Source organism: Bos taurus, chromosome 27 (genome assembly GCF_002263795.3).
Source record: "Bos taurus isolate L1 Dominette 01449 registration number 42190680 breed Hereford chromosome 27, ARS-UCD2.0, whole genome shotgun sequence".
Lineage (NCBI taxonomy): Eukaryota > Metazoa > Chordata > Mammalia > Artiodactyla > Bovidae > Bos > Bos taurus.
In genome coordinates this window covers 25671414-25694237 of record NC_037354.1, presented here as the reverse complement: position 1 = coordinate 25694237, position 22824 = coordinate 25671414, and the positions used below count along the sequence as shown (strand labels likewise).

The window sequence follows — 22824 nt, the reverse complement described above, 5'->3', positions numbered from 1 at the left end:
GAGTGGCACTCCGCCTTCCTCCTTGGGAACAACATTCCGGATCCAATTAATGTCTCCCTCTGGGTCATAAAGCAACAAACTCAACACTTCACTCGTATTACCGGGCTTCGGGGCGCGAGGGCTTTCTCTTTCATCTCCTGGATTCGGGTTTGCCCATGTTCCTCGGGAAGCTATAAAACTGATTTATACCTTAAGATGAAAATCGATCAGGCTAAGGCAGAAGCTAAAGTCTGAGAAACTGCAATTGAAAAAAAAAAAAAAAAACCCAACAACAACCAAAAACGCCTGGCGGGCCAAACGCGCTCCGTAAGGCTGGGGCGAGGAGGGCCTGGCTGGGCCGGCTGCGATGCGGCGTTTCCCAGTCCCCTTGGGTACTAGGGGCCCACCTGCGGGGCTGACAAGGGGGAAGCGCGGAGGTAAACCGGGATGAAAGCTCAAAACCGAGTCCGGCCCTCCGCTAGGCCAGCTTCTCGGCTGGCGATTTTTTTCCGCGTATCATCGCCGCCACCACCGAGGCGGGGGTGCAGTGGCTGCAAGGCAACTCGGGTCGGGCTGGACGCGAACGGAGGCAGGGGAGAGGCGCCGCCACGCTCCATTCACAAAGTCCCGGCGCAGCCGCTCGCCTGCGGGTCGGAGGCCTCCTCCCTTTTCCTCTAGGTCTCGGTTTTATGAATGGGCCTGGCGGCGACCGCCGCGCGCCCTGTTTACTCCGCTCTTTGTGACGTCGCGTCCCCGTGACCAGGAGCGAGCGGCCGGCACTCCATTCACTCGCTGGGGCGTGCGGAGGAGGTGGGGCCGGAGGGGCGGGGGGAGCCGCCAGGGGGCGGGGAGCGGGCGCGGGGGGCGGGGCAGGGCTCGCGGCCCAGAATGGAAAGAGGCGGAGCCTCGCGAGGTAGTAATGCATCTGCCCCCTCCCGGGGGAGAGCCGAGGAGCATTAATAAATCTATACGCCGAGGAGAGGAAACTCTGGCTGGGGCAGAGCGCGGAGCTCCGGCAGTTCGTGGGGGAACCGCGGCCGGAACGGCAGCGCAACGGGCGAAATACAATAGAGGCAACAACAGAAAGGAGCCCTCGTACCTCTCCCGTAAACACACTCCACTCCACTACCACCTCCCCCTTGGCATCGTGCTGCCCGGCGCCCGAGGCCGCCCGGACTGCTATGTAACCGAGAAGCTGCGGGAGAAAGGGGAACCCGGGAGAAGAAATTCGCCAGTGAGAGCCCCTAGGGGCCAAGTTTGCGTCCGCTTTTGCTCGCGCGCGCCCTTTCGTAGACCCCCGCTCACCCCTTCCTGGAGCCCAGCTCGCCCGGGAGTCCCTCGCCTCCTCGGGTGTCCAACAGACGCGGTTCCCGGCGACCATGGTGACGGTGGACGAGCTGCGGGAGATGGACTGCAGCGTGCTCAAAAGGCTGATGAACCGGGACGAGAACGGCGGCGGCGCGGGCGGTAGCGGCAGCCACGGCGCCCTGGGGCTGCTGAGCGGCGGCAAGTGCCTGCTGCTGGACTGCAGACCGTTCCTGGCGCACAGCGCGGGCTACATCCGAGGCTCGGTCAACGTGCGCTGCAACACTATTGTGCGGCGGCGGGCCAAGGGCTCCGTGAGCCTGGAGCAGATCCTGCCCGCCGAGGAGGAGGTGCGCGCCCGCCTGCGCTCCGGCCTCTATTCCGCCGTCATCGTCTACGACGAGCGCAGCCCGCGCGCCGAGAGCCTCCGTGAGGACAGCACCGTGTCGTTGGTGGTGCAGGCGCTGCGTCGCAACGCCGAGCGCACCGACATCTGCCTGCTGAAAGGTAAACGCGGGCGCCGGGCGCGAGCTGGAGGGTCGGTGCGGCGGGGCTGGGCGGCCTGCGCGTTAGTGGGCAGAAGAGGTGCCTGGGGGTGACTCGTGGCTGCGGGATGCCCCCCGAACGCTTTTTTGTGCGTATTTGTGCGCGCGCTGGTGTGCAAGGCTTTTGTATATTTGTGTGCAAGTGCGAGCTCCTGAAGTCCTCAGAGATGGTGAGGGCTCAGTCACCTGCAATTTCCGGACCCTTCCCGGCGATTCTGCATTTGTTTACACCAACGGTCTGGCCTTGCGGGAGAAGCGACTCAACAGCTTTTCCACCTTCGAGTCCTGGGAAGCGCTCTCAAGTGCCACTACGCGGGAGGTGGGGGACAGGTTAGGCCTGTTGGTTTGGCATGGCCGGGTCCCGCACCGAATCCGATTACGAGATTCCAAGACGTGGGGAAGAGAGGGAAGGAGGGTGAGCGCTGGGGTGCGATCGGTTCTGCGGCTCCTGCTGGAAACCAACCGTTCATAAATGCAAAAACGAGGGTCAGCTTGCGGGCTTGGTTGTGCCGCCCAACTCCGAGCTCCACCAGGAAGGGTGGCCAACCCCTCCCGCCTCGGGCTAGACCTAGGCTCCGGAGACGGAGGCTGGAGGTCCGAGTATTTGCGGGGGTCGCCAAGGGGGACGGGGCCTCTTAAATGAAGGCAGCTGAGAAGTAACGACCCTTTTGTTCAGACTCAAGACTCTCAGATGGCGGCGCGTGCTTAAGTGCGAAACTCCAGGGAAGGGGAGATCTTACCAAATCTAAACTCCGAAAGGGCCGAGGGCTACCCAAGTACTTGGAAGGACCCGGGCGCCGGCCGCACCTGCCCGGCCAGGCCGGGAGCGGGCAAGTCGCTGGGGCCCTGCGGCGCTGCGCCCCTTTCACCCGCGCCGCATTCCGCGCATTCCTTAGCCCGCTGCGGGTCCTGGCCGCCCCAGGACCCGAGGGAGGCGTTTCGAACCCCCGCCATCAAAGGGCCGCCCCTTTCCCTGCCGGCGCCCCCGGCCCCCTCCCTCCTGCCCTTCCTCTCCGGTCCCGCTCACCGGAGAGGAAGGGAGATGGGGCGGGAGGCGCGGCGGCGGAAACCTCTCCCCACCGCCCCTTCCAAAAGGCACGACCACACCGCTCGGTGCCGGCGGGTCGGGCTGGCCCCTGTGAACAGCGGGGGGCTTTGTTCTCGGCAGTTGTTTCCTGGCCATTTGACCTGTCAGCTGCTGGGGAAATGCTGCTGTTGACCTTTGGTTGAACCACTAAGGCGATTTTGCTGATTTTTCTTTCTTTGCGAGGGCGGCCTTTGGCACCTCTGATTGGGCCCAGCGTTCCTCCCTTCTCCTCCCAGCGCTTTAAGGGAAAGTGCCAGGAAGGGCCTTGCACCGGAAGGACCAGGCGCTAAGCGAGGCGACCTGGGCGCAGGGGCCCTGGGGCCCCGGGCGCCGAGGTGTGCCGGGAGCCCAGTGGTCCCGGACTGGGTGGAGCGCGGGGATGGGGTCCCCGAGGTTGAGCACATAGCTCGTCCTCTGCGTGGTGCTGGCGCACGTAGGGACAGTGAGAGAAATTTCTCTGGGACGAAAGCCCCTTCGAGTGGCAAGGGCTGGCCGCTGTGTTCTCCGAGCTGTGCTCACCTCGATCGCTCCGGATTTGGACCCCGATCGCACGCCTGCCTGCTCGGCTTCCGAACCCGGGACCCTTCTCGAGGCAGAGCGGACGCACGTGGCGTCTGGGTTCGTTTTGTTTTCTTTTTTTCCTGGAAGAAATCCAGAGAGGACCGCCCTAGGGTTTCCGGGCGCGCACTTAGGCCTCGCTATTGGAGAGAGAAGGAGATTTTTAAGGTTCCCTCCTCGGGCTCACGGCACCTGCCTGGTTCCCCCGAATCCCGCCGAGAGAGCCCGGAGCCAGATCTGTACCGAGAGCCGCCCCGCGGGCCGGCCGCCGGGCGCGAGGCAAATGCTAGTCTGTAGGGTCGACAGTCCCCTGGCGGTTGGCGAGGTGCCTGGCCGAAGGAAAAGGAGTGCTTAAGGCTGTTTCCTCCCGAGGCCTGCACTGCCTCCTGTTGCCTGACCCGGCGCGCGCAGGGGCGGACCGCTCGCTGCCTCTCCCAGACCGCATCCTCTGAGCTGGGGAGGGTCATGGCCTGGGCGTGGGGTCCAACTTCTCTTCATAGGCCCTCCCGGGAGGGGCCAGGAGAGGTTCAGCTGGGTCTTTCTAAGCAAAGGGAGCCTGCCTTTGGACGCAACTGCCGCCTAAAATTCAGAGTGTGGGGAGGGAGGGTATCTCCTTCCAGCTTGTTCTGCAGTGGTGATAGAACATCTTTGAGGTTAACTGGTTCAAATTCTATTCAGCTCAGCCTGTTTTCATTTAGGTGCTAAACAGAGGCGGTCTTCACACAGTTCCTCTTTCTTTTCCTTGTCTTCCCCTGCAAAGGAATCCCCCAGTGAGGGCAGAAGGAAATGGGCTCCCTTGGCGCTGCGGGGAGGTGCGCCTGGGGGCGGACAGTGCAGAAGCCAGCGGAACAGCAGGAAACGTGGGTTCCTCGCAGGAGGCCCTGGGGGCAGGAAACTAAAGGGAAATGAGAGGAGACAAGCCCCTTAGATTTATCTTTAGTAAATACCTGAATTGGTTAGGTGTTGGGTAATTTGGATGATTCCACGCCCCCCCCCCCCCCCCAGTTTGTTCCTTTATTTTGCAGCCAGTGGGGCCTTCTGTGCAACCATTCATGTGTGGTGGTGGGTGTGGAGTAAAAGTGGTCAGACATTAAGCCGTGGAAAACTGTTGATATCTGCCATCCTGGGGGGACAGTAAAAACAGCCGGATATTTTTAGAGGTTCTATTACCCTTCCTGGTCACAAGCTATGGACTTTTACCAATTAACTGTGTTTAAACAGCTGATTTTTCTATTTATGCCACTTTGAAGGGCAGTTGGTTATATATTACAGGTAGTTAATAACTAATACCACAGGCAAGAATTCATAGCTTTACTTAAGATTAAGGCAGTGCTAGCTGGCCTTTACAATTCCTAATAATACCCAAGGTTTGCTAAAAGCAGTAACCCATATCACTACATTTTCTGGTCCTTTGGCTAGTTAATCTTCCCACTGGGGTAAAACTCATTTTATTGAAAACCCTGTAAGGCATTTTGGGACAGTTTAGAGATTTCAGCTTTTCAGATTTAATTATAGCACACATCTCTTTTGAAATCCCTTTCTCTTTCTTTCATAGATCCTTGGTTTAGGGTTTTAGACCCCCTCCCCCCAGTAGAGAAAGACAAAAAGAGCATTTTTCTTACCTTAATAGACGTCATTCTTTACTTCCCACATCCCCCCAATAAGAGATCAGTCTGTTACACAGAAGATTTCAGGTATAAAAACATTATCTTACTTTTTCTTCTATCTAAAGTTCTTCTCAGCCTGTGACCTTTGTCAGTTCTTACTCAAGTTCTGATTTAAAAGCCGTCCTGGAGCTGTTTTGAGAAATTGGGAAGATCAATATACTCCAGCTTCTCCTTCCAGGTCGGAAGTCTCATACCCGATGGTCCCCAAGCCTGATCATAGCGACCTGACGTGATAGCTTCCGTGTGAACAGCGACTAAGGCCCGTCCTGAGAGCTATGGGCAGAGGTCAGGTGGCTGTGTTCCATCTTTTCTCTTTCTGTGTCCATCTGCCCTGCCTATCCTCATTTCCAGGTCAGTGGCACCAAACGGCAGAATCCTGGGGGATGCTAAGGGCAGCTCTTTCACCCAAAGGCAAAAGGACTGGCTTTTCTCCTTGCAAACAGGACACGATATACCCATGACAGCGGAGAACTGTTAGAATTACAAACATAAAAATAAAGGTAGGCCTTAAGGGAAATTCCTAACCCAGAGTGTGAGACTTTAAAGAATTATAAAGAATTAGGCAAAGTCACTACTCTTTGCATCATCTGCACTGGATGGTTCCAGTAGGTGTTGACTGAGAGTGACAGCCTGATTGTCAGGAAGTCCATCTCAGCTCCCTTACAGGAAAGGTGGGCTTCACCGAGAACTCAGAGAGGAGAAAGGGTGACCTTTTTAAAGAGCCAAGGAATTCCTTACAAAAAATCAGAACATCCGAAACCAGATAGCTGGTTTCCTTCCTGGAAGGCAGTTCCCGTTTAACAAAGAGGAAGTTGGGGAGGAAGAAATGAAGACTAGACGGAAGCCAGATTGCTGAAGGGAGCAGATGGCAGAGAAGTACCTGGAGGGGCTGCAAGCGAGATCCAGCCTAGAGTGTGACCTCGAGTGTCCAGCCAGCTGCCCGGGACACCAGAGGTAGCAGACCCAGGACCCAGAGATGAGGAGCCCATACATGTAAACTGGAAGTCTTGGAAATTCTCAAAGCCAAAGGACCTTCAGATGTCCCCAGACTTTGCCTGCTGGGCAGTGTTTGATATTGATAAGACGTCCCAGGACAGCAAGGCCATGAGCCCTGTTTGTGAACAGGTTGATATGAGAGTGTAGAGAGAGTAACAGGGAAAAAGTGGCAGCCACATTAAGATCCGCGACCATCGTCACCACCAAGAGGCTGTCCTTCCCATCACAGACCCCATTAAGAGTCCTATTATGGCGAGATGATGGGCATCACAGCAGCCTGCCCTTTCAAAGGACTTCTCACACATCTCCCCCGCCCCACCTACATGAGCAGGGGGCCAGCCAGTTTCACGGTTTCTGTCAACTTTGAAAACTGCCTCCCTGTCTGTGTGAGAAGACGAAAAGAACACAGAGTTGAACCGTAGGCGTAGTTATTCCTCAAGGAAGTTGGGTAGAAAATTATAGTCCTTTCTGCCCCGCCCCCCCAGACGCTCCAGTTTTAAAATTAAGATGAGAAAATGAGAGCTTTAAGGCTAGAAGGTATATTATTAAATAAGAACATGGGAAAAACAGGTCAAAATTAGTCAGCCTATCTGTTACCGAATTACATGCGACAGGACGTAGAAAAAAAAAAAGGGAATTCACTGGCGAATGTGTTGTGAGATTGTGTTCAGAAGGTGGAAATACACAGGTCTGATGGAAATATATACCTGCTGTCAGTTGGTAGTCGGCAAGTCAGTTCATGACCATTCAGGAGCACAGAATGTTGGAACTTCAAGATAGTGTCTGGAATCCTTGCATTCTGAGGGTGGAAAACGGGGCTTAGGAGGGGATGTGTCTCTTCCAGCTCCCACAACAGAGCTGGGGCTCCTCTGCACCCGTCTGCCTACCCCCTCCCATCCCGCATAGCTCCAAGGCCACAGGATAGACGTTCTCCCATCCCACCCCACCGTGTCTACAGTGGCAATAAACTTTCCCTCTCATGAGTTCTGGATAAAGCTTGGAGATCTAAATCTAGCTCTTGGGACTTCCCTGGGGGTCCAGTGGCTAAGACTGTGCACTCCCAGTACAGGCAGCACAGGTTCTATCCCTGGTCGGGGAACTAAGATCCCGAATGCTGCAGGATGTGGTCAAAGATAAAAAAATACAAGTCAATCTCGCTCTTGCTGAAAGGGTCGTGGCTATGGTACCTGCACAGATGTGAGCTGGGGAGGCAGGCACTGAGGAGAGAGGCTGGGAACAGTCTTCTTCCCCGCCACCCACCATAAGAAACTGAGTTTCGTTTCCATCAGGACCTAGTATAGGGCTACTCTATATACTTCTAGAGGAGCTGACCTTTTTTTAAAAGTGAAATGATCCATGTGTTTATTACGTAATTTGAGCTCTTGAAATACACGTTCCCCCAAGAGATGTAAGACATGAGTGGTGTCCTGCAACAGCTCACGGCCAGGCCAGGTGTCTGTCGCCCTGTACTGGGCTCGTGCCCCACTGCAGCACATGCCATGTACAGTCTGGGAGAAGAAGAGCCAGCAAGTGCCTTTAAGTGCCAGGGGAGTCCCTGTGATGGGGACCATCACTGTGAAACCAGAGTGCCATGAAATCACACCCTCTATAAATGCAGTGCGTTCAAGTTGTTTTTATTCTGTTTCATTAAATTAAAAAAAAAAATGCTGGTCACGACTCCTCCATAACTACCTGGAGTTCGAAAAGCATCGGAGAGAAGCAGAGTCCAGTGAAATGTCAGCAGTGCCCTGTTGACATTCTTTCTATTTCCGCATCAAAATTCTTTCCTAGAGTGATGAACCACTGGGCGGGTGGTCGCTGAGAGAAGGGCCACTGGAGAAGCAGTGGTGGGGAAGCACCAGGATGGGTCCTGATGACCAGGGTCCAAGTGACTTTGAGGCCCCTTCTGGAGAAGGCAGTACTCCACTCCAGTACTCTTGCCTGGAAAATCCCATGGACGGAAGAGCAGGGTAGGCTGCAGTCTGTGGATTCACTGAGTCGGACACGACTGAGCAACTTCACTTTCACTTTTCACTTTCATGCATTGGAGAAGGAAATGGCAACCCACTCCAGTGTTCTTGCCTGGAGAATCCCAGGGACAGAGGAGCCTGGTGGGCTGCCGTCTGTGGGGTTGCACAGAGTCGGACACGACTGAAGCGACTTAGCAGCAGCAGCAGCAGCAGCTGTGGGCTGAATGCCCTTACATGGGGGCCGCCATGAAATTCAGTTTTCTCTAATGTTAAATTGGGGCTCAGCACGCCTTCTTCCAGGGCTGCTGGTTGGATACCGGGGTGGGAAGAGCCTGACACATAATGAACATTTCCTTTTAAGAGGGTCTGTCATTTTTATTAACCTGGATCGGAGTGTGATCTTTTGGGGTGTGGACTGAATGGCCCCCGACCTGCACTCCTGTATCTGCACTGCATCACTCGGGAGCTCCCGACCCCACAAGGGTGTGTTCTACTCATCTGAGGTCCTGGCCTGACTGCAGCTCCTGGGCCCCAGAAGGAGGTCCTTTGCTGATGCTCCTCGTAACTACCAGCCACAGATCCCACCACAGCTAATGATGGCTCCGGAGGGAAATCCTTTCCATTGCTCCCATGTCAGGGACTCCACCCTCCCTTTGCTCCTGTCTCCAGAGCGAAAGAACTTTTCAGTAATCATTTTGCCGCTTCATTGTAATGGTGCCTTTTCCTGACCACTGCTATCTCTCTGTCCTGTTATGTGCAGCCTTGGGGAGATGACAGATAGCTCCCCCTTTCAAGCCTGGTCTGGTCTCTGGGCCTGCCTGCGCCCTCCCCCATCCCCCACACCTGCCACACCCCCAGGGTCAACTGCAGGCTGGGGACCCCTCCAGGGTTCTGCTGCTCCCTGGGGATTGACTGATGGTCAGCCCTGGAGGTAGCAGATGTCCTTGACTGGGCAGGGGATGTGGGATGCAGGAAGTGCCTAGTACCTGTTCTTCTGCTGCCTAACTACCAGCTCTCGAGATGCCCACTGGAAAAAAGAAGGAAAGCCCAGGAGGAGAAAGCTGTCCTGAGTGTGAGAAATTGTGAGTGAAGCTGGAGTCCCCTTAGGTACTGAAGAAGGAAACGTTCATTGAGTGTCTCCCTGGGGCCAGGCACAGCGCACACTGGCTGTTCCAGTCAGTCCCCACTAGAGACTCCCGGCCTGGAAGTTTCATTACATTTTACAAATGAGGAGGAGGCTCAGAGAGGTTCAGTGATGTCTCCAGGCTGCACAGCCTATGATTCATTCACAGGGCTGGCATTTCAACTCAGAGCTGTGAATCTGACTGCAAAGGCAAGGCTCTTTCACTTCCGTCTGATGCCCTGGTCTGTGCCTTCTCAGCAACGGGAAGAACGTTCTTTCTACCACTGAGTCTCCTTGGCTCCTTCAGCCCTAAGAGCTACTGGTTCTCTATGACCTTGGAGCCTCGCCCTGACCCTCCTGTGACTGCTGGCCTGCCCGTCCAGGTGATGAGCTTTTGGGAGGGCACCCCTCAACGTCTTGTATCTCTTTGAGATGTATTTTAATGTTCAAATTATGTAATAAACACACAGATCCTTTCACTCAATTTTTCAGATCCTCTAGAAGTACAGAGTAGCAAGTGATGGTGTTTCATATAGACACTCAACATTGGTTTGTGGATGGACCCACTTCTCCTTTTACTTTGTCCAAAGGGCAGCATTTGCCGAAGTTTCCATCCCAGAGGCCCATCCCAGGGGGCTTCAGCTAAAGGCACTCGCCGGCTTTCATTGCTCATAGCCTGCGTTGGGGGCGGAAGCATTAGCAGGTTTATAGGTGAAAGGGAGGGCTGCTTCTGACAAGAAGTCCACTCAGGCCACTAGCACCTCTGAAGAGGGCAGGACTGGGCCCTCCAGCAGGTTTTCCCTCCAGGGAGGCTGGTCATTATGACTCAGCAGAGTGAGGGCCTGTGACCAGAGAAATGGCCATTTATAGCCTGGGGGAGGGAAACCAGGAGCCTCCCGCTCAGAGAGGAAAAAATGTCTGCCCTGTTTCTGGAAGCCTTATGATGTGGCAAACGATCATTTTCTTTCCTCTCCGAAGCGGTAGTGTCAAGGGTTGGGATTCAGGGCAAGGAATTGACTAACCATCACATGTTGGAAAACTGCTTTGAATGGTCGGGATAGAGAGCAATGGCACCCCCCCGTCACTTAGTCATAAAGGTGTAGTGGGCCAGCTGCCTGCGTGACCATCCGTTGAGTGGTTGTTCCACAACCTGCAGACCCTGCTGAGTTCATTTTTAATCTATTTTTGGTCCAATAGAAACTGCAAAATAAAAATACAAGCAGGGGGACTTCCCTGTTGGTCCAGGGGTTGAGACATCACCTTCCAGTGCAGGGGGCGCAGGTGTGATCCCCCTGATTGGGGAGCTGAGATCCCACCTGCCTCAGGGCCAAGAAACCAAAACACAAAACGGAAGCAGTGCACGCATGCTCAGTCATGTTCGACTCTTTGTGACGCCGTGGACTGTAGCCGCCAGGCTCCTCCATTCATGGGACTCTCCAGGCGAGAATACTGGAGTGGGTTGCCATGCCCTCCTGCAGGGGATCTTCCTGACCCAGGGATTGAACCTGTGTGCATCTCCTGCACTGCAGACAGATTCTTTACCACTGTGCCACCTGGGAAGCCCCCCAGACACATCCAATCAAGACTCCAGAAATGGTCCACATCAAAACAAAAACCAACAACAAAAAATTTAAAAAACAACACAAAAAAACCCAAGCAGGGCCAAACTTTGACAATAATAGATGGTAAGTTTCCCGCAAAGCAAAGTCCCAGAGTGCACAAGAAAATCAGAGACACAGGCTGACTGTCTTTTCTTGGTGTGTTTCCCTGCCCGCCTCCTCCTGTGTCTCTCCCCACCCCTGCCCAGCCGCCTTTGCCTGAATGGCACTAAAGCTACTCCACAGAAGTTGGCCATTTGTCTCCTTTTACTTAAACGACCTTCCTTCCCCGGAAGATGATTCCACAGAGAACCATTCCAGGGCTTAGCAACTCTCAGGTCAGGAAATCCTCCCGTGCCCCAAACCTGGATGAGGCAAGAGGGATTTGTTTAGATTTAAGCCCGTTTCCTCTCGTTTTGGCCCCTTGTTGATGGAACAGCTGTTTATGAGGCTGTGTGATTGGCATCTGTTCTGTTGCTGAGGTCCAGAAGGCCTGGTGCCAGGATAATAGTTTTTTTATTCTCTCCCACACTAGAGAACCTCTCTAAAAGAAGAGCTGGAGTTGGGGGATGACAGACATCTTTGTGGGTCCCAGGACTCAATTGTGGCCTCATGGAAACCCCTAGTGGCTCTTCCCTCTTTCTTTGTCATCACTGTAAAGAAAGCGTTCCTTCTTCATCTCCCCCTGCACATCCTCCTTTGTGTATCTGCATTCTAAACCGAAGTCTTGTCCCTAAAGCTTTTCTTCCAGCTTTTAGGATGCCTTCTTCCCCAAGGCAGTCTTCCCATCTCTGGAAGAAGGGCTCCTTAACCATTATCTCTGGGCCCACAGCGCCACCCAGTGGCCAATATAGGTGCAACCAGCCCTAGCTTCCCAACAGCTCTCCTCTATGAAGGGTAGTGTTCAAGTTCTCCCCTGGTTTGGTTTCCTGGTTGTTCAGTGACCCCATTAACCCGAGCATCTTTCTCCTTTACAGGTGGCTATGAGAGGTTCTCCTCTGAGTACCCAGAATTCTGTTCCAAAACCAAGGCTCTGGCAGCCATCCCACCTGCTGTGCCCCCAAGCACGGCGGAGTCCTTGGACCTGAGCTGCAGCTCCTGTGGGACCCCACTGCATGACCAGGTACGGGCTGAGATCAGACTTCTGCTTGGAGAGGCTCAGGACTCAGGGCCTCAATGCTGGGTGAATTGATGAACCCTGAGTGTTGGGATGTGACCTTAGGTGAAATCCATTATTCCTTTGAAATTCTTCCCCTTCCTTCTATCATTACCCTTACATAAAAAAAGAATGTAAAGACATAAGTCCCTGACTTCTCTCCCAGAGTTACGTGCAGACAAGCAAGGAGACCAGAAATGTGTGGGCTGCTCTGTAGGAAGCTGAGACCCCAGCCCTGGCTCACAACAGTCAGAGCTGTCCGCCCCCCATACAAGCTAATGGTAAATGCTAAGTGAACATCAGTGGACAACCAGCCCTTCTAAGAAAACCAGCTCATGCCACTGTTATTCTTAACAAGCACACCCCTTCCAGCCCTCTCCTTTACACAGAGATGGACTAAATTGATGGGGTCCCGCAACTCGGCTCCGCAAATCCCACATCACTTGTGTTGATCCGCCTCAGAATCATGTCATTAGCAAAGCCAACATAACCTCCTTTTGCCAGGATCCCTCCTCTTGTCTTTGAGGTTGCTGTGGCGTCTGTTTTTGATCTGCAGCAAGTAGCTTAGTGGTAGCAGGTGTAACCTCCTCACATCACAAACGATGGAACAAGGCCAGCGTTGTGTCTTCCGCTTCATTGGTCACAGGGGGTGGGGGGGAGGTGGGCTGCTTGAACCAGAGAGGGGGGCCCAGCATCAAGGCAGAGCACAGCATCAAGGCCAGAGAGGTACCACTGAGCGCATCCCTCCCTCCTGGAGCCCCAGCAGGACACGGGGAGACCTGGAGGGGCTGTGTCCACAGGCCATCTTCCCAGGGCCTGTGACAGCACCCCCCACCCGCCCCAGACTGGCTCCCCTTTCCCCGTCCCACCACCCTAGCCCTCTCCCTTGCTGTCTTACACTTAAGATGTTTGGGGGGGCCCCTTTGTTTTCCCCTTCTGCAGGGGGGTCCGGTGGAGATCCTGCCCTTCCTCTACCTCGGCAGTGCCTATCACGCGGCCCGCAGGGACATGCTGGATGCCCTGGGCATCACGGCCTTGCTGAACGTCTCCTCCGACTGCCCGAACCACTTCGAAGGACACTATCAGTACAAGTGTATCCCGGTGGAGGACAATCACAAGGCCGACATCAGCTCCTGGTTCATGGAGGCCATCGAGTACATCGGTAGGCTGGCCCTGGCCGGGGCGCTGGGTTCAGGAATGGGGCGCTGGGTGCAAGGCTGGCAGAGACAGGAATCGAGGGAAGAGGGAACCACTTGGAGCTGGAGTGTTGAAGGAGGGACTTAGAAAGGGCCCTGCCAGAGGGTGCCTGTTTTCCCTCTTTCTGAGTAGGAAGGCTGACCCTTGGGGTGTTGAGTTGCCCAGGGGTAGGAAGATGGACTTACACAAACCGTAGGCATTGGTAGCTGATAGAGCCAAGAGCTTTTGCCTTGGATGTCCCACCTGCCAAGCAGATGAGACTTAGGGGTGGGGAGGAAAACACAGAGAGAACTGGGTCATTGTTCTCCTGCAAATGAAAACCCCTCCGTGTGTGCTGGCACCGGGCTTTAGCATGTGTATTTCCTAAGCCTGGCACATTTGCTTGGTTAAGTCTCCAAAACAGCCTAGAACCGACGGCACTCCCTGGCCCCGTGGGTTTCCTCTCTCCCGGCGTCAGCCTCGGAGGGCTGTTCCTTCTGTGGTTCTGAGGGAGGGCTCCGACCGATGCTTATCAGATCCTCCCCCCAGCGCCCTTGTTCCGCCCGCGGGAAGGACGGGGACTTGGGGACACTAACGGGCGCGTGGCTCTCTGCCCCAGATGCGGTGAAGGACTGCCGCGGGCGCGTGCTGGTGCACTGCCAGGCTGGCATCTCCCGCTCGGCCACCATCTGCCTGGCCTACCTGATGATGAAGAAGCGCGTGCGGCTGGAGGAGGCCTTCGAGTTCGTCAAGCAGCGGCGGAGCATCATCTCGCCCAACTTCAGCTTTATGGGGCAGCTGCTGCAGTTTGAGTCGCAGGTGCTGGCCACGTCCTGCGCGGTGGAGGCTGCCAGCCCCTCGGGGCCCCTGCGCGAGCGGGGCAAGGCCACCCCCACGCCCACGTCGCAGTTCGTCTTCAGCTTCCCGGTCTCTGTGGGGGTGCACCCGGCCCCCAGCAGCCTGCCCTACCTGCACAGCCCCATCACCACCTCCCCCAGCTGTTAGAATCCTTGGAACGCCCCCCCGCTCCCCAACCGACACCAGCCCACGTTGGGTGGGGCCCTGTGGCCGGGCAGCAGGTCCGGACTGACCCGTAGGGGGCCTGGCAACCAAGCTCCTTCCATCCATCTCTCTGGCCGACCGTGGGGCCAGCTAGAATGGCAATAAGGACCTCGAATACATATTTAAACGCAAACAAAACACTCCAACTTAGAGCAATAACGGCTTCCTCGGGAGGCAGGGAAGACCTGGGGCTTGGTTTGTGTGTCAGTTTTAGTTTTCAGATAGGAATTTCTTACCTCATTTTTTTTTTTTTAAAGCAGTAAGGCTTGAAGTTAGGAAACCCACAGATCCCGGCAAATGTGCCCTCCCGGTTTTATTAGGGGGACGGGGGTGGAGGGGAGGCAAAGGGCCGAAAACAAGTTGACCAGAAGTGCCTGCTTCTGTGTGCTTGGTCCTTCTGTATGTTGTAGTTACAGGAATTTTTTTTTTTTTTTTTTGAAGAAATCTTTTAGGACATGGTTTTCCTTTTTAAGTCACCATCAACGGGTGAATACTTACGCTTAATAATAAATAAAAGTATTTATTGAGAATTTCCTCAGAGTATGTAAGTACACGAAGTCTAGGGACCGTGTCTTTAGAATATGTTCATGTTGGTGTGGACCGGCGAGCACAGCAGCGTGCAGACGTCAGTGCAGTGAGGTGGTGTGTTCGAGATGGCATGACGATCAGCTTGCATTTGCTTTCGCTGGGAAGGGGGCAGGGTGGGAGGAGGAGAAAGGGGAGGGAGGGCGTTATTAGCGTTGACCCTTGGTATCTGGTAGGTTGGTTCCAGCACCCCCTCCTTGCATCTCGGATACCAGAATCTGTGGGCGTGTACATCCGCAGATAGCGCATCCTTGAATATGGACTGGAGACTGTCTTTGAAGTTGGTTCTTGGGCACGTGGACCACCGAAGCGATTTGAAACCGCAACCATGCAACCGTTTCGGATGATCAGTAACTCAGTTTGGCGGTGGAAGCGTTTTTCTCCTAGACCTGCCCGAGGACTTATATATCATCTGTGATAAATGCCATATCGTGTAAGGTGCTCCTAAAATTAAAATTGGGTGCAGTTCAGATTTTCCTGCAGCGAATCATTTGCCAAGGTCCTTGGGGAACCCAGCTAATAAGAGAGAGACCCGAAAGGGAAGTGGAAGCACCAGGTTTTTTTTTTTTTTTCCTCTTTTGCCTAAATCAGAGATTTTAATTTTAGGGGGTTTGCTTGGAATGAAGTATGCCAACAAATTCTTGTGATCTTAAAAGATTCCTGGTGTAGGTGGATATCTGTAAAGTGAATAGGTGAATAAAAAGGGCGTGGACACCCCACTGGAGGTCTTGTGGAAGATTAGGACAGCAAGACAGCGTGAGTGAGGAGTCAGGCAGACTCTTTGCAGGGAAGCTGGTTTCTGGATGGGCATTAGAGTGCCCGAGTAGAATCCTTTCTTGAGATAAAGCCGTTTTCAGGGGGCCTTTCCAAATAGAGGAGTGGCTTTTGGAACAAGGAGCAGGTGGGTTGGGCTTGGGGGGAGGGAGGAGGGAACTAACCACGGGTTATTTAACTTATAGTATTGTGGAACGGTGTTGTTACCCATGCCAGGTTAGCAGTAATTCCAAACTTGTCTAGAAATGAGGGCATGCTTTAGGTTTTGCTTTTTGGGGTTGTTTTTGCCCTCTGAGAATCGAAGTGCTGCTCACCCATTAGTAACTTCAAGCCTCGATGTCAGCATAGTGTCGGAATGCTCCTTCTTGTCCCCACGTCCCAGACAGGACCAGGTTCCTCACGTTTCCTTCCATGAACATGAACTTGGCATCATTTGTCTTACCTTTGTCAAGCCCTGTCTTGGGTGTGGCCAGAGTTCCCACTTCCTGTTTTTAGAAAAGCCCAAGGCCCCCTCCTTTCCTGGGAGCTGCTTGGCTGAACCCCTCCTGAAGACGTGGAGGGGTCGGGTTCATGACACTGGGCCTACTGAGAGAGCTCAGCTGGACGTTCCCTTGTCTTCCTTGATTCCTGGAAGTTGCTTCATGTTGTGTGATGAATTGAGGTCGAATGGGCTCCACTGCTGGAAAAGTGTGGGTTCCCACAGACAGATAGGTCCGCAGGAGGGACTGCTTGAAGGGGGAGGGAAAGTAGCTTAGAACAGATTGACTTTTTACAGAATGAGTGTACATTTGCCAAAATCTGCGTATCGTGCTTTCCCAGACCAGATTCCTGCTGCCCAGACAGTCGGAGCCCAGGACCCGCCCTGACTGGGTCTCTTCCCTGCTTTCCAATTCAAGTCTTGTGTCGCAGTGTCAAACCACTATTTATAAAGCCATTTTCTTTGTACTTGATAACAGTGTGAGTCCCCAAACCCTTAGAAATCAAATAGGAAATGGGCTTGATTGGAATCGGGGATTTGGGGTCACTGTCTACTTTTACCATCAGAAGCCTCTTTGATGACTTGCAAGAAAGAGCTCTAATGAAGACGGAACCATGAAGTCCCTCCAAATAGCCACTGGGTTTCAACAGGTGTCTCTCCCATGAAGTGATTTCTGGTGACATGCAGTTTCTGTCGCAGTCAGAAAGCTTTGCCACTTTGATCCACGGTGACCTGTGCTATTGACTCACTGGATCATGTATAGAGACTGGAGAATGCTGCTGTTCCCTCCAGTGTCTTTGTGACCCCAGGGTGTGGGTGGAGCCCCCCCCCCCTCCCAGCAGTATTATACTGAAGCCACTTGTGAGCTGGTGGCAGGGAGCTCCCACCCTTAGTCTTGGCCTCTGAGGCCATTTTCCTCAGATGTCCATTCTAGCCTGATTCTAGAGAGTTGATTCTGATTCTATATGAGAAAAAATCCAAAATCCTTGGGAAGATGGGCAGAGGGAGGTGGGATGGGTGATTTCAATGTGAGGGGAGGGGGCCGTGAGATCAGAGTTTGGCCGCCAGCCTTTGTTGGTAAAGTAGGGGTTTGCCTTGGCTGCCCGTTAGCCCAGACGAGGTACACCAGGAATTCTGGAGGAGGGACCTGGGCATCAGTAGGTTTCAAAGCTCCCCAAGTGCTGTCCTTGCATAACTGAGTTTGGGAAACTTAACCTTCTGGATGGCAAGGTACTGTTGGAGGCCGGGGCTTGATAACACAGAGCTGGCTTGTGTGGCAGAAACCACAGCAGACAGTTGTCCCTGGCCCTGCGTGGCCCCAGCTCTGCTGAGGGACAATATGGGTTCTGTCAGGAGCTCACGGGGCCTAAGACCTGGATGAGGTCCCTTTTCACGCCCCTTGAAAGCTGATCTGTGGTTGTTAAGGAACTGAAGAACGTCTCTGGCTGTCAGTGCTCTTCTTTGCAAGTTTGTTTGTTTATCACGAAGTATGGAGAGGGACTTCACTAGCAGTCCAGCCCCGTGCTTCTAATGCAGGGAGTGTGGGTTCGATCCCTGGTCAGGGAACTAAGATCCCACATGTCGCATGGTGCAGTCAGAAAGAAAGGATGGAGAGTGCCACCTCTTTGAAGAGGACCCTGCTCTCCCTTAGAGCTTATGAGTCGTGCCAGAAAGAGGCTTCTTCAAGACAGCAATGCAATACTTGTAATTTCTGTAAATAGCCCCATCTTTCAGAGTGATGTCATTTCTACATTTGATATGCTTGTATTTCTGTAGGATGTATATAGTTTAGGGGAATTTTTTTGTTGTTGTTTTGTTTTTTTTTTTAGAAAAGTCAACATGTCTGTTTTTATTTATTGCTTGAAACAAAGATCATTTGAAGAAAAATAAATACATTTTCGACCACCTCTGGCTTGGTTTATCCTTTCCCGAAAAACTGCCAATATGATGACTTGGAAGGTCTGAATCATTTATGGTAGTCTTGTGAAGACGGGCCACTCAAATCTGTGAGCTCCCTGAACACCACGGAAGGTGACAGGTGAAGGCAGAGAGGAAATCTCTGAGAACTGGATTTTTTAGACAGAAAGAAGTGAAGGGTAAGACACAGATGTCCTCATCTGAGAGTCTGCTTTCTTTTTAAAAAAATTATTTATTTTAATTGGAGGATAATTGTTTTATAATATTGTGCCGGTTTCTGCCCTCAGTTCAGTTCAGTCACTCAGTTGTGTCGGACTCTTTGCGACCCCATGAATCACAGCACGCCAGGCCTCCCTGTCCATCACCAACTCCTGGAGTTCACTCAGACTCATGTCCATCGAGTCGGTGATGCCATCCAGCCATCTCATCCTCTGTCATCCCCTTCTCCTCCTGCCCCTAATCCCTCCCAGCATCAGAGTCTTTTCCAATGAGTCAACTCTTTGCATAAGGTGGCCAGAGTTCTGGAGTTTCAGCTTTAGCATTATTCTTTCCAAAGAAATTCCAGGGCTGATCTTCAGAATGGACTGGTTGGATCTCCTTGCAGTCCAAGGGACTCTCAAGAGTCTTCTCCAACACCACAGTTCAAAAGCATCAATTCTTTGGTGCTCAGCTTTCTTCACAGTCCAACTCTCACCTCCGTACATGACCACAGGAAAAACCATAGCCTTGACTAGATGGACCTTTGCTGGCAAAGTAATGTCTCTGCTTTTGAACATGCTATCTGGGTTGGTCATAACCTTCCTTCCAAGGAGTAAGCGTCTTTTAATTTCATGGCTGCAGTCACCATCTGCAATGATTTTGGAGCCCAGAAAAATAAAGTCTGACACTGTTTCCCCTGTTTCTCCATTTATTTCCCATGAAGTGATAGGACCAGATGCCATGGTCTTCGTTTTCTGAATGTTGAGCTTTAAGCCAACTTTTTCACTCTCCACTTTCACTTTCATCAAGAGGCTTTTTAGTTCCTCTTCACTTTCTGCCATAAGGGTGGTGTCATCTGCATATCTGAGGTTATTGATATTTCTCCCAGCAATCTTGATTCCAGCTTTTGTTTCTTCCAGTCCAGCGTTTCTCATGATGTACTCTGCATATAAGTTAAATAAACAGAAAATCAGAGGAACCAGAGATCAAATAGCCAACATCCGCTGGATCACAGAAAAAGCAAGAGAGTTCCAGAAAAACATCTATTTCTGCTTTATTGACTATGCCAAAGCCTTTGACTGTGTGGATCACAATAAACTGTGGAAAATTCTGAAAGAGATGGGAATACCAGACCACCTGACCTGCCTCTTGAGAAATCTGTATACAGGTCAGGAAGCAATAGTTAGAACTGGACATGGAACAACAGACTGGTTCCAAACAGGAAAAGGAGTACGTCAGGGCTGTATATTGTCACCCTGCTTATTTAACTTATACGCAGGGTTTCTGCTGTACATCAATGTAAATCAGCTACAGGTATATATGTCCCCTTCCTCTTGAACCTCCCTCCCACCTCCCACCCCATCCCACCCCTCTAGCTTGTCATAGCACCGGGTTGAGCTCCCTGAGTCATACAACAAATTCCCACTGGCTATCTATTTTACACATGGTACTGGATATGTTTCAATGCTACCTTCAATTCATCCCACCCCCTCCTTTCCCCACTGTGTCTGCAAGTCTCTTCTCTATGTCTGCATCTCCATTGCTACTCTAAGACTAGATTCGTCAGTACCATCTTTCTAGATTGCATTTATATGTGTTAATATACAATCTTTGCTTTTGAGAGTCTGCTTTCTGCCAGACACAGGATGGAGTGATAAGGACGGCTCTCAGGAGAGGTCTATCTTAAACAGCTTACAGCACAAGTGATTAGGGCTACAGCAAAGATTGTACAAGGAGTTGCCGCACCCTTCCCCAACAAGAGCAAAGGGACCTGGCTCCCAAAATCTTAGGAAATTTTAGAGACCTTGTGTTCCCTCATGTTCTGTTGGGAGCATGGAAATAGCAATATGCATCGAGGCCAGGCTGAAGAAGTAAACGGATGAAGGTGATATAAGGCAGTGGTTCCCCAGTGGTCATTTGGGGATTGGTTCTATCAGATTCAGTTAGTACAAATGTCCCAAAGTGTAAACCAAAGCTATGTTAGTAAACACGTATTTCCACTGTGTCATTTTTATCTAACATTATTTTGGAAGCACTCAGTTCAGTTCAATCATGTCTGACTCTTTGCGCCACCCCATGGACTGCAGCACGCCAGGCTTCCCCCCGTCCATCACCAACTCCCAGAGCTTGCTCAAACTCATGTCCCTCGAGTTGGTGATGCCATCCAACCATCTCATCCTCTGTCATCCCCTTCTCCTCCTGCTTTCAATCTTTCCCAGCGTTAGGATCTTTTGTAATGAGTCCCTCTTCGCATCAGGTGGCCAAAGTACTGGAGCTTCAGCTTCAGCATCAGTTCTTCCAATGAATATTCAGGACTGATTGCCTTTAGAATCGACTAGTTTGATCTCCTTGCTGTCCAAGGGACTCTCAACAGTTTTCTCCAACACTGTAAGCAATGCAATTAGCAATGCAATTTGGAAGCACGAGTCAATGTAATTAGCAAGTGAACGAAATGAGGTATACGGTTTGAAAAATGGGAGGCCAAATTATTTGCAGATGATATGTATCTGAAAAACAGGAATCAACTGAAAAGCTATCAGAAATGAGAGAATTCAGCTAGTGGTTGATTGTATTAACATGAAAAAAATCAATAGCTTCCCCATATGAAATATCAATTTAAAATAGATGTAGTAGCTTCGTTTACAATATCAGCTTAAAGATAAACTGCCTACAGTAAATTTTACCAGAGATAGGCAAGACCTAGCTGATGGACCTGCTAAGCATGACTAGGCTTCCCTGGCAGTCCAGTGGTTAAGACTATGTGCTTCCAAATGCAGGGGGTACAGGTTCAATCCCTGGTCAGGAACTAAGATGGTACGGTGAGGCCAAAAACTAAAAAAATTCTTCAATGGAAAAAAAAAATAAAGTCCTACTAAGGGACATAGAAAAAAAAAAAAAGTCCTATCAAGGGACATATAAGAACACTTAAAAAAAAGCTGAAGGACATACTATATTCTTGGATTAAAAGACTCAGTATTGAAAAGATATTATTTCTCCATAAATTAACCTATCCATTTAATATGATCTCAATCAAAACACCAGCAGAATTTGGGAGGAACAGGGCAAAATATTCCTGATTTCACCTGAAGAGACAAATATGCAGAAGTGTGTAGGAAAATGGAAAAAAGAAAGGAAGTCATAAGGTTGGAAGGGGACCACTTGTACTGTCCATCTATCACCATTGTGATAAAAAGTTTTAAATTTTTTTATAGATTATTTTAAAAATAGAGATCCTTGGGGCCATCTAAGACATTGAGTCAAAGATTCCACAAACTCCTACAAGTGATTATGACCAAGCCACCAGGGAAGCCCAGGGAATCTATTTTTAACTAGAACAGTAGCTGAGGGAACTGACTCTCCACTAGTTGCCATAGAAAAGTTCAGTGGTTAAGCTCCTGCACTTGACTTTGGGGTTCCAGGCATCTCCACCAAAGTGCTGCCAAGCTGACTCTGTGTGACCCCTTGGGGTGGCTGTACAACTCTTACATTTAGTAAATTTATGAAAAAAATCTTGTACACTTAAAATGGTAAATTTCACAGTATGTAAATTACATCCCAATAAAGTTGTTCAATGATTAATACACGAAAATAAATACATATGTTCACTGCCACACAATTCAAAACTGCAAATACAAAGAACAGTGAAAGTTCCTTCTGCATATCCTTGCCTTACACCCCACTCTAAGAAATTTTCAGTAACCAAGATGAGCCATTGGGTGTAATTACTTCAAGACTCTGATTTATGCATTTTATAAATTCAAGTGTTTGACAGTGCAGGGGAGCAAAACTGGCCATCCCTAAATGTCTTTTTGGCATGCAAATTATTTCAAGCTGAAAGTAAGGAAGGAACAAAAGGCTCAGGAAGAAACTTTGACCTTCCTCTTGAAGAATGCAGACAGAGGACCTGCTTCAGGAAGAGAACATCACCTTAGATAACCTAGCCTGGACCAGGTGTGTAGACGGGGAGGAATCCAGCAAAGTCTGTTAAAATTCCTCCGTCCCATTGTCTCCGCAGGGCCCAGCAAATATTTATTTACCAAACATTTGCTTTTCATCTCCATATAAATTGCCTTCCTTTCCTTTGAAGTGCCAAATCACTACCCCCAACATCCTCTTTTATCTTTAGCCGAAGATGGTCTTTAACTGGAGGGTTTCAGCCGTTTTGAGTTACTCAGTTTTCCTGAGTCTCTTCCACAGATACATGTCATTCAACTTTTGTGGGCTTTTCTCCCGTTTATCTATACATATCTCATGCCAGTTTAATTCTTAGACCAGTCAAAATAACGTAGAAGGGTAGTGGGAAAATTTCTTCCTCCCAGACAACAGGAAAACATTTGAGTTGTTAGCCAAGCCAGTTATTTTAAATAGACATTCAGAGTGTACAGTCTCTGCTTTTGTTCTGTTGCTAAAAATCAAGTTAGTTAAATATGATATTCAACACCCTGATATTTTCATTTTTATTTTGTCAGTTTCTTAGAGGAATGTATTACAAATATGAGGAGGATTTGATAAACTCCGAATCACAGTGTAAGACTTTAACAGTTTGTGTTTTCTATTTCAATGATGCCTCGCACGCATGAAGTTGTGCTTTATACAACTTCTTGTGGTCAGCAGCTGGGCTTCCCAGGTGGTGCTAGAGGTAAAGAACCC

The 22824-nt window shown here is 51.1% G+C and overlaps 1 protein-coding gene across 1 annotated transcript; it reads left to right on the top strand.

Moving 5' to 3' along the window:
• Positions 1–959: 959 nt before the first annotated feature.
• On the top strand, positions 960–14752 carry DUSP4 (dual specificity phosphatase 4). Its single transcript, NM_001206953.2, has 4 exons — positions 960–1791; positions 11806–11951; positions 12927–13146; positions 13780–14752. The coding sequence occupies exons 1-4, from the start codon at positions 1359–1361 to the stop codon at positions 14163–14165; spliced, it is 1185 nt and encodes a 394-aa protein (NP_001193882.1). The 5' UTR covers positions 960–1358; the 3' UTR covers positions 14166–14752.
• Positions 14753–22824: the final 8072 nt, after the last annotated feature.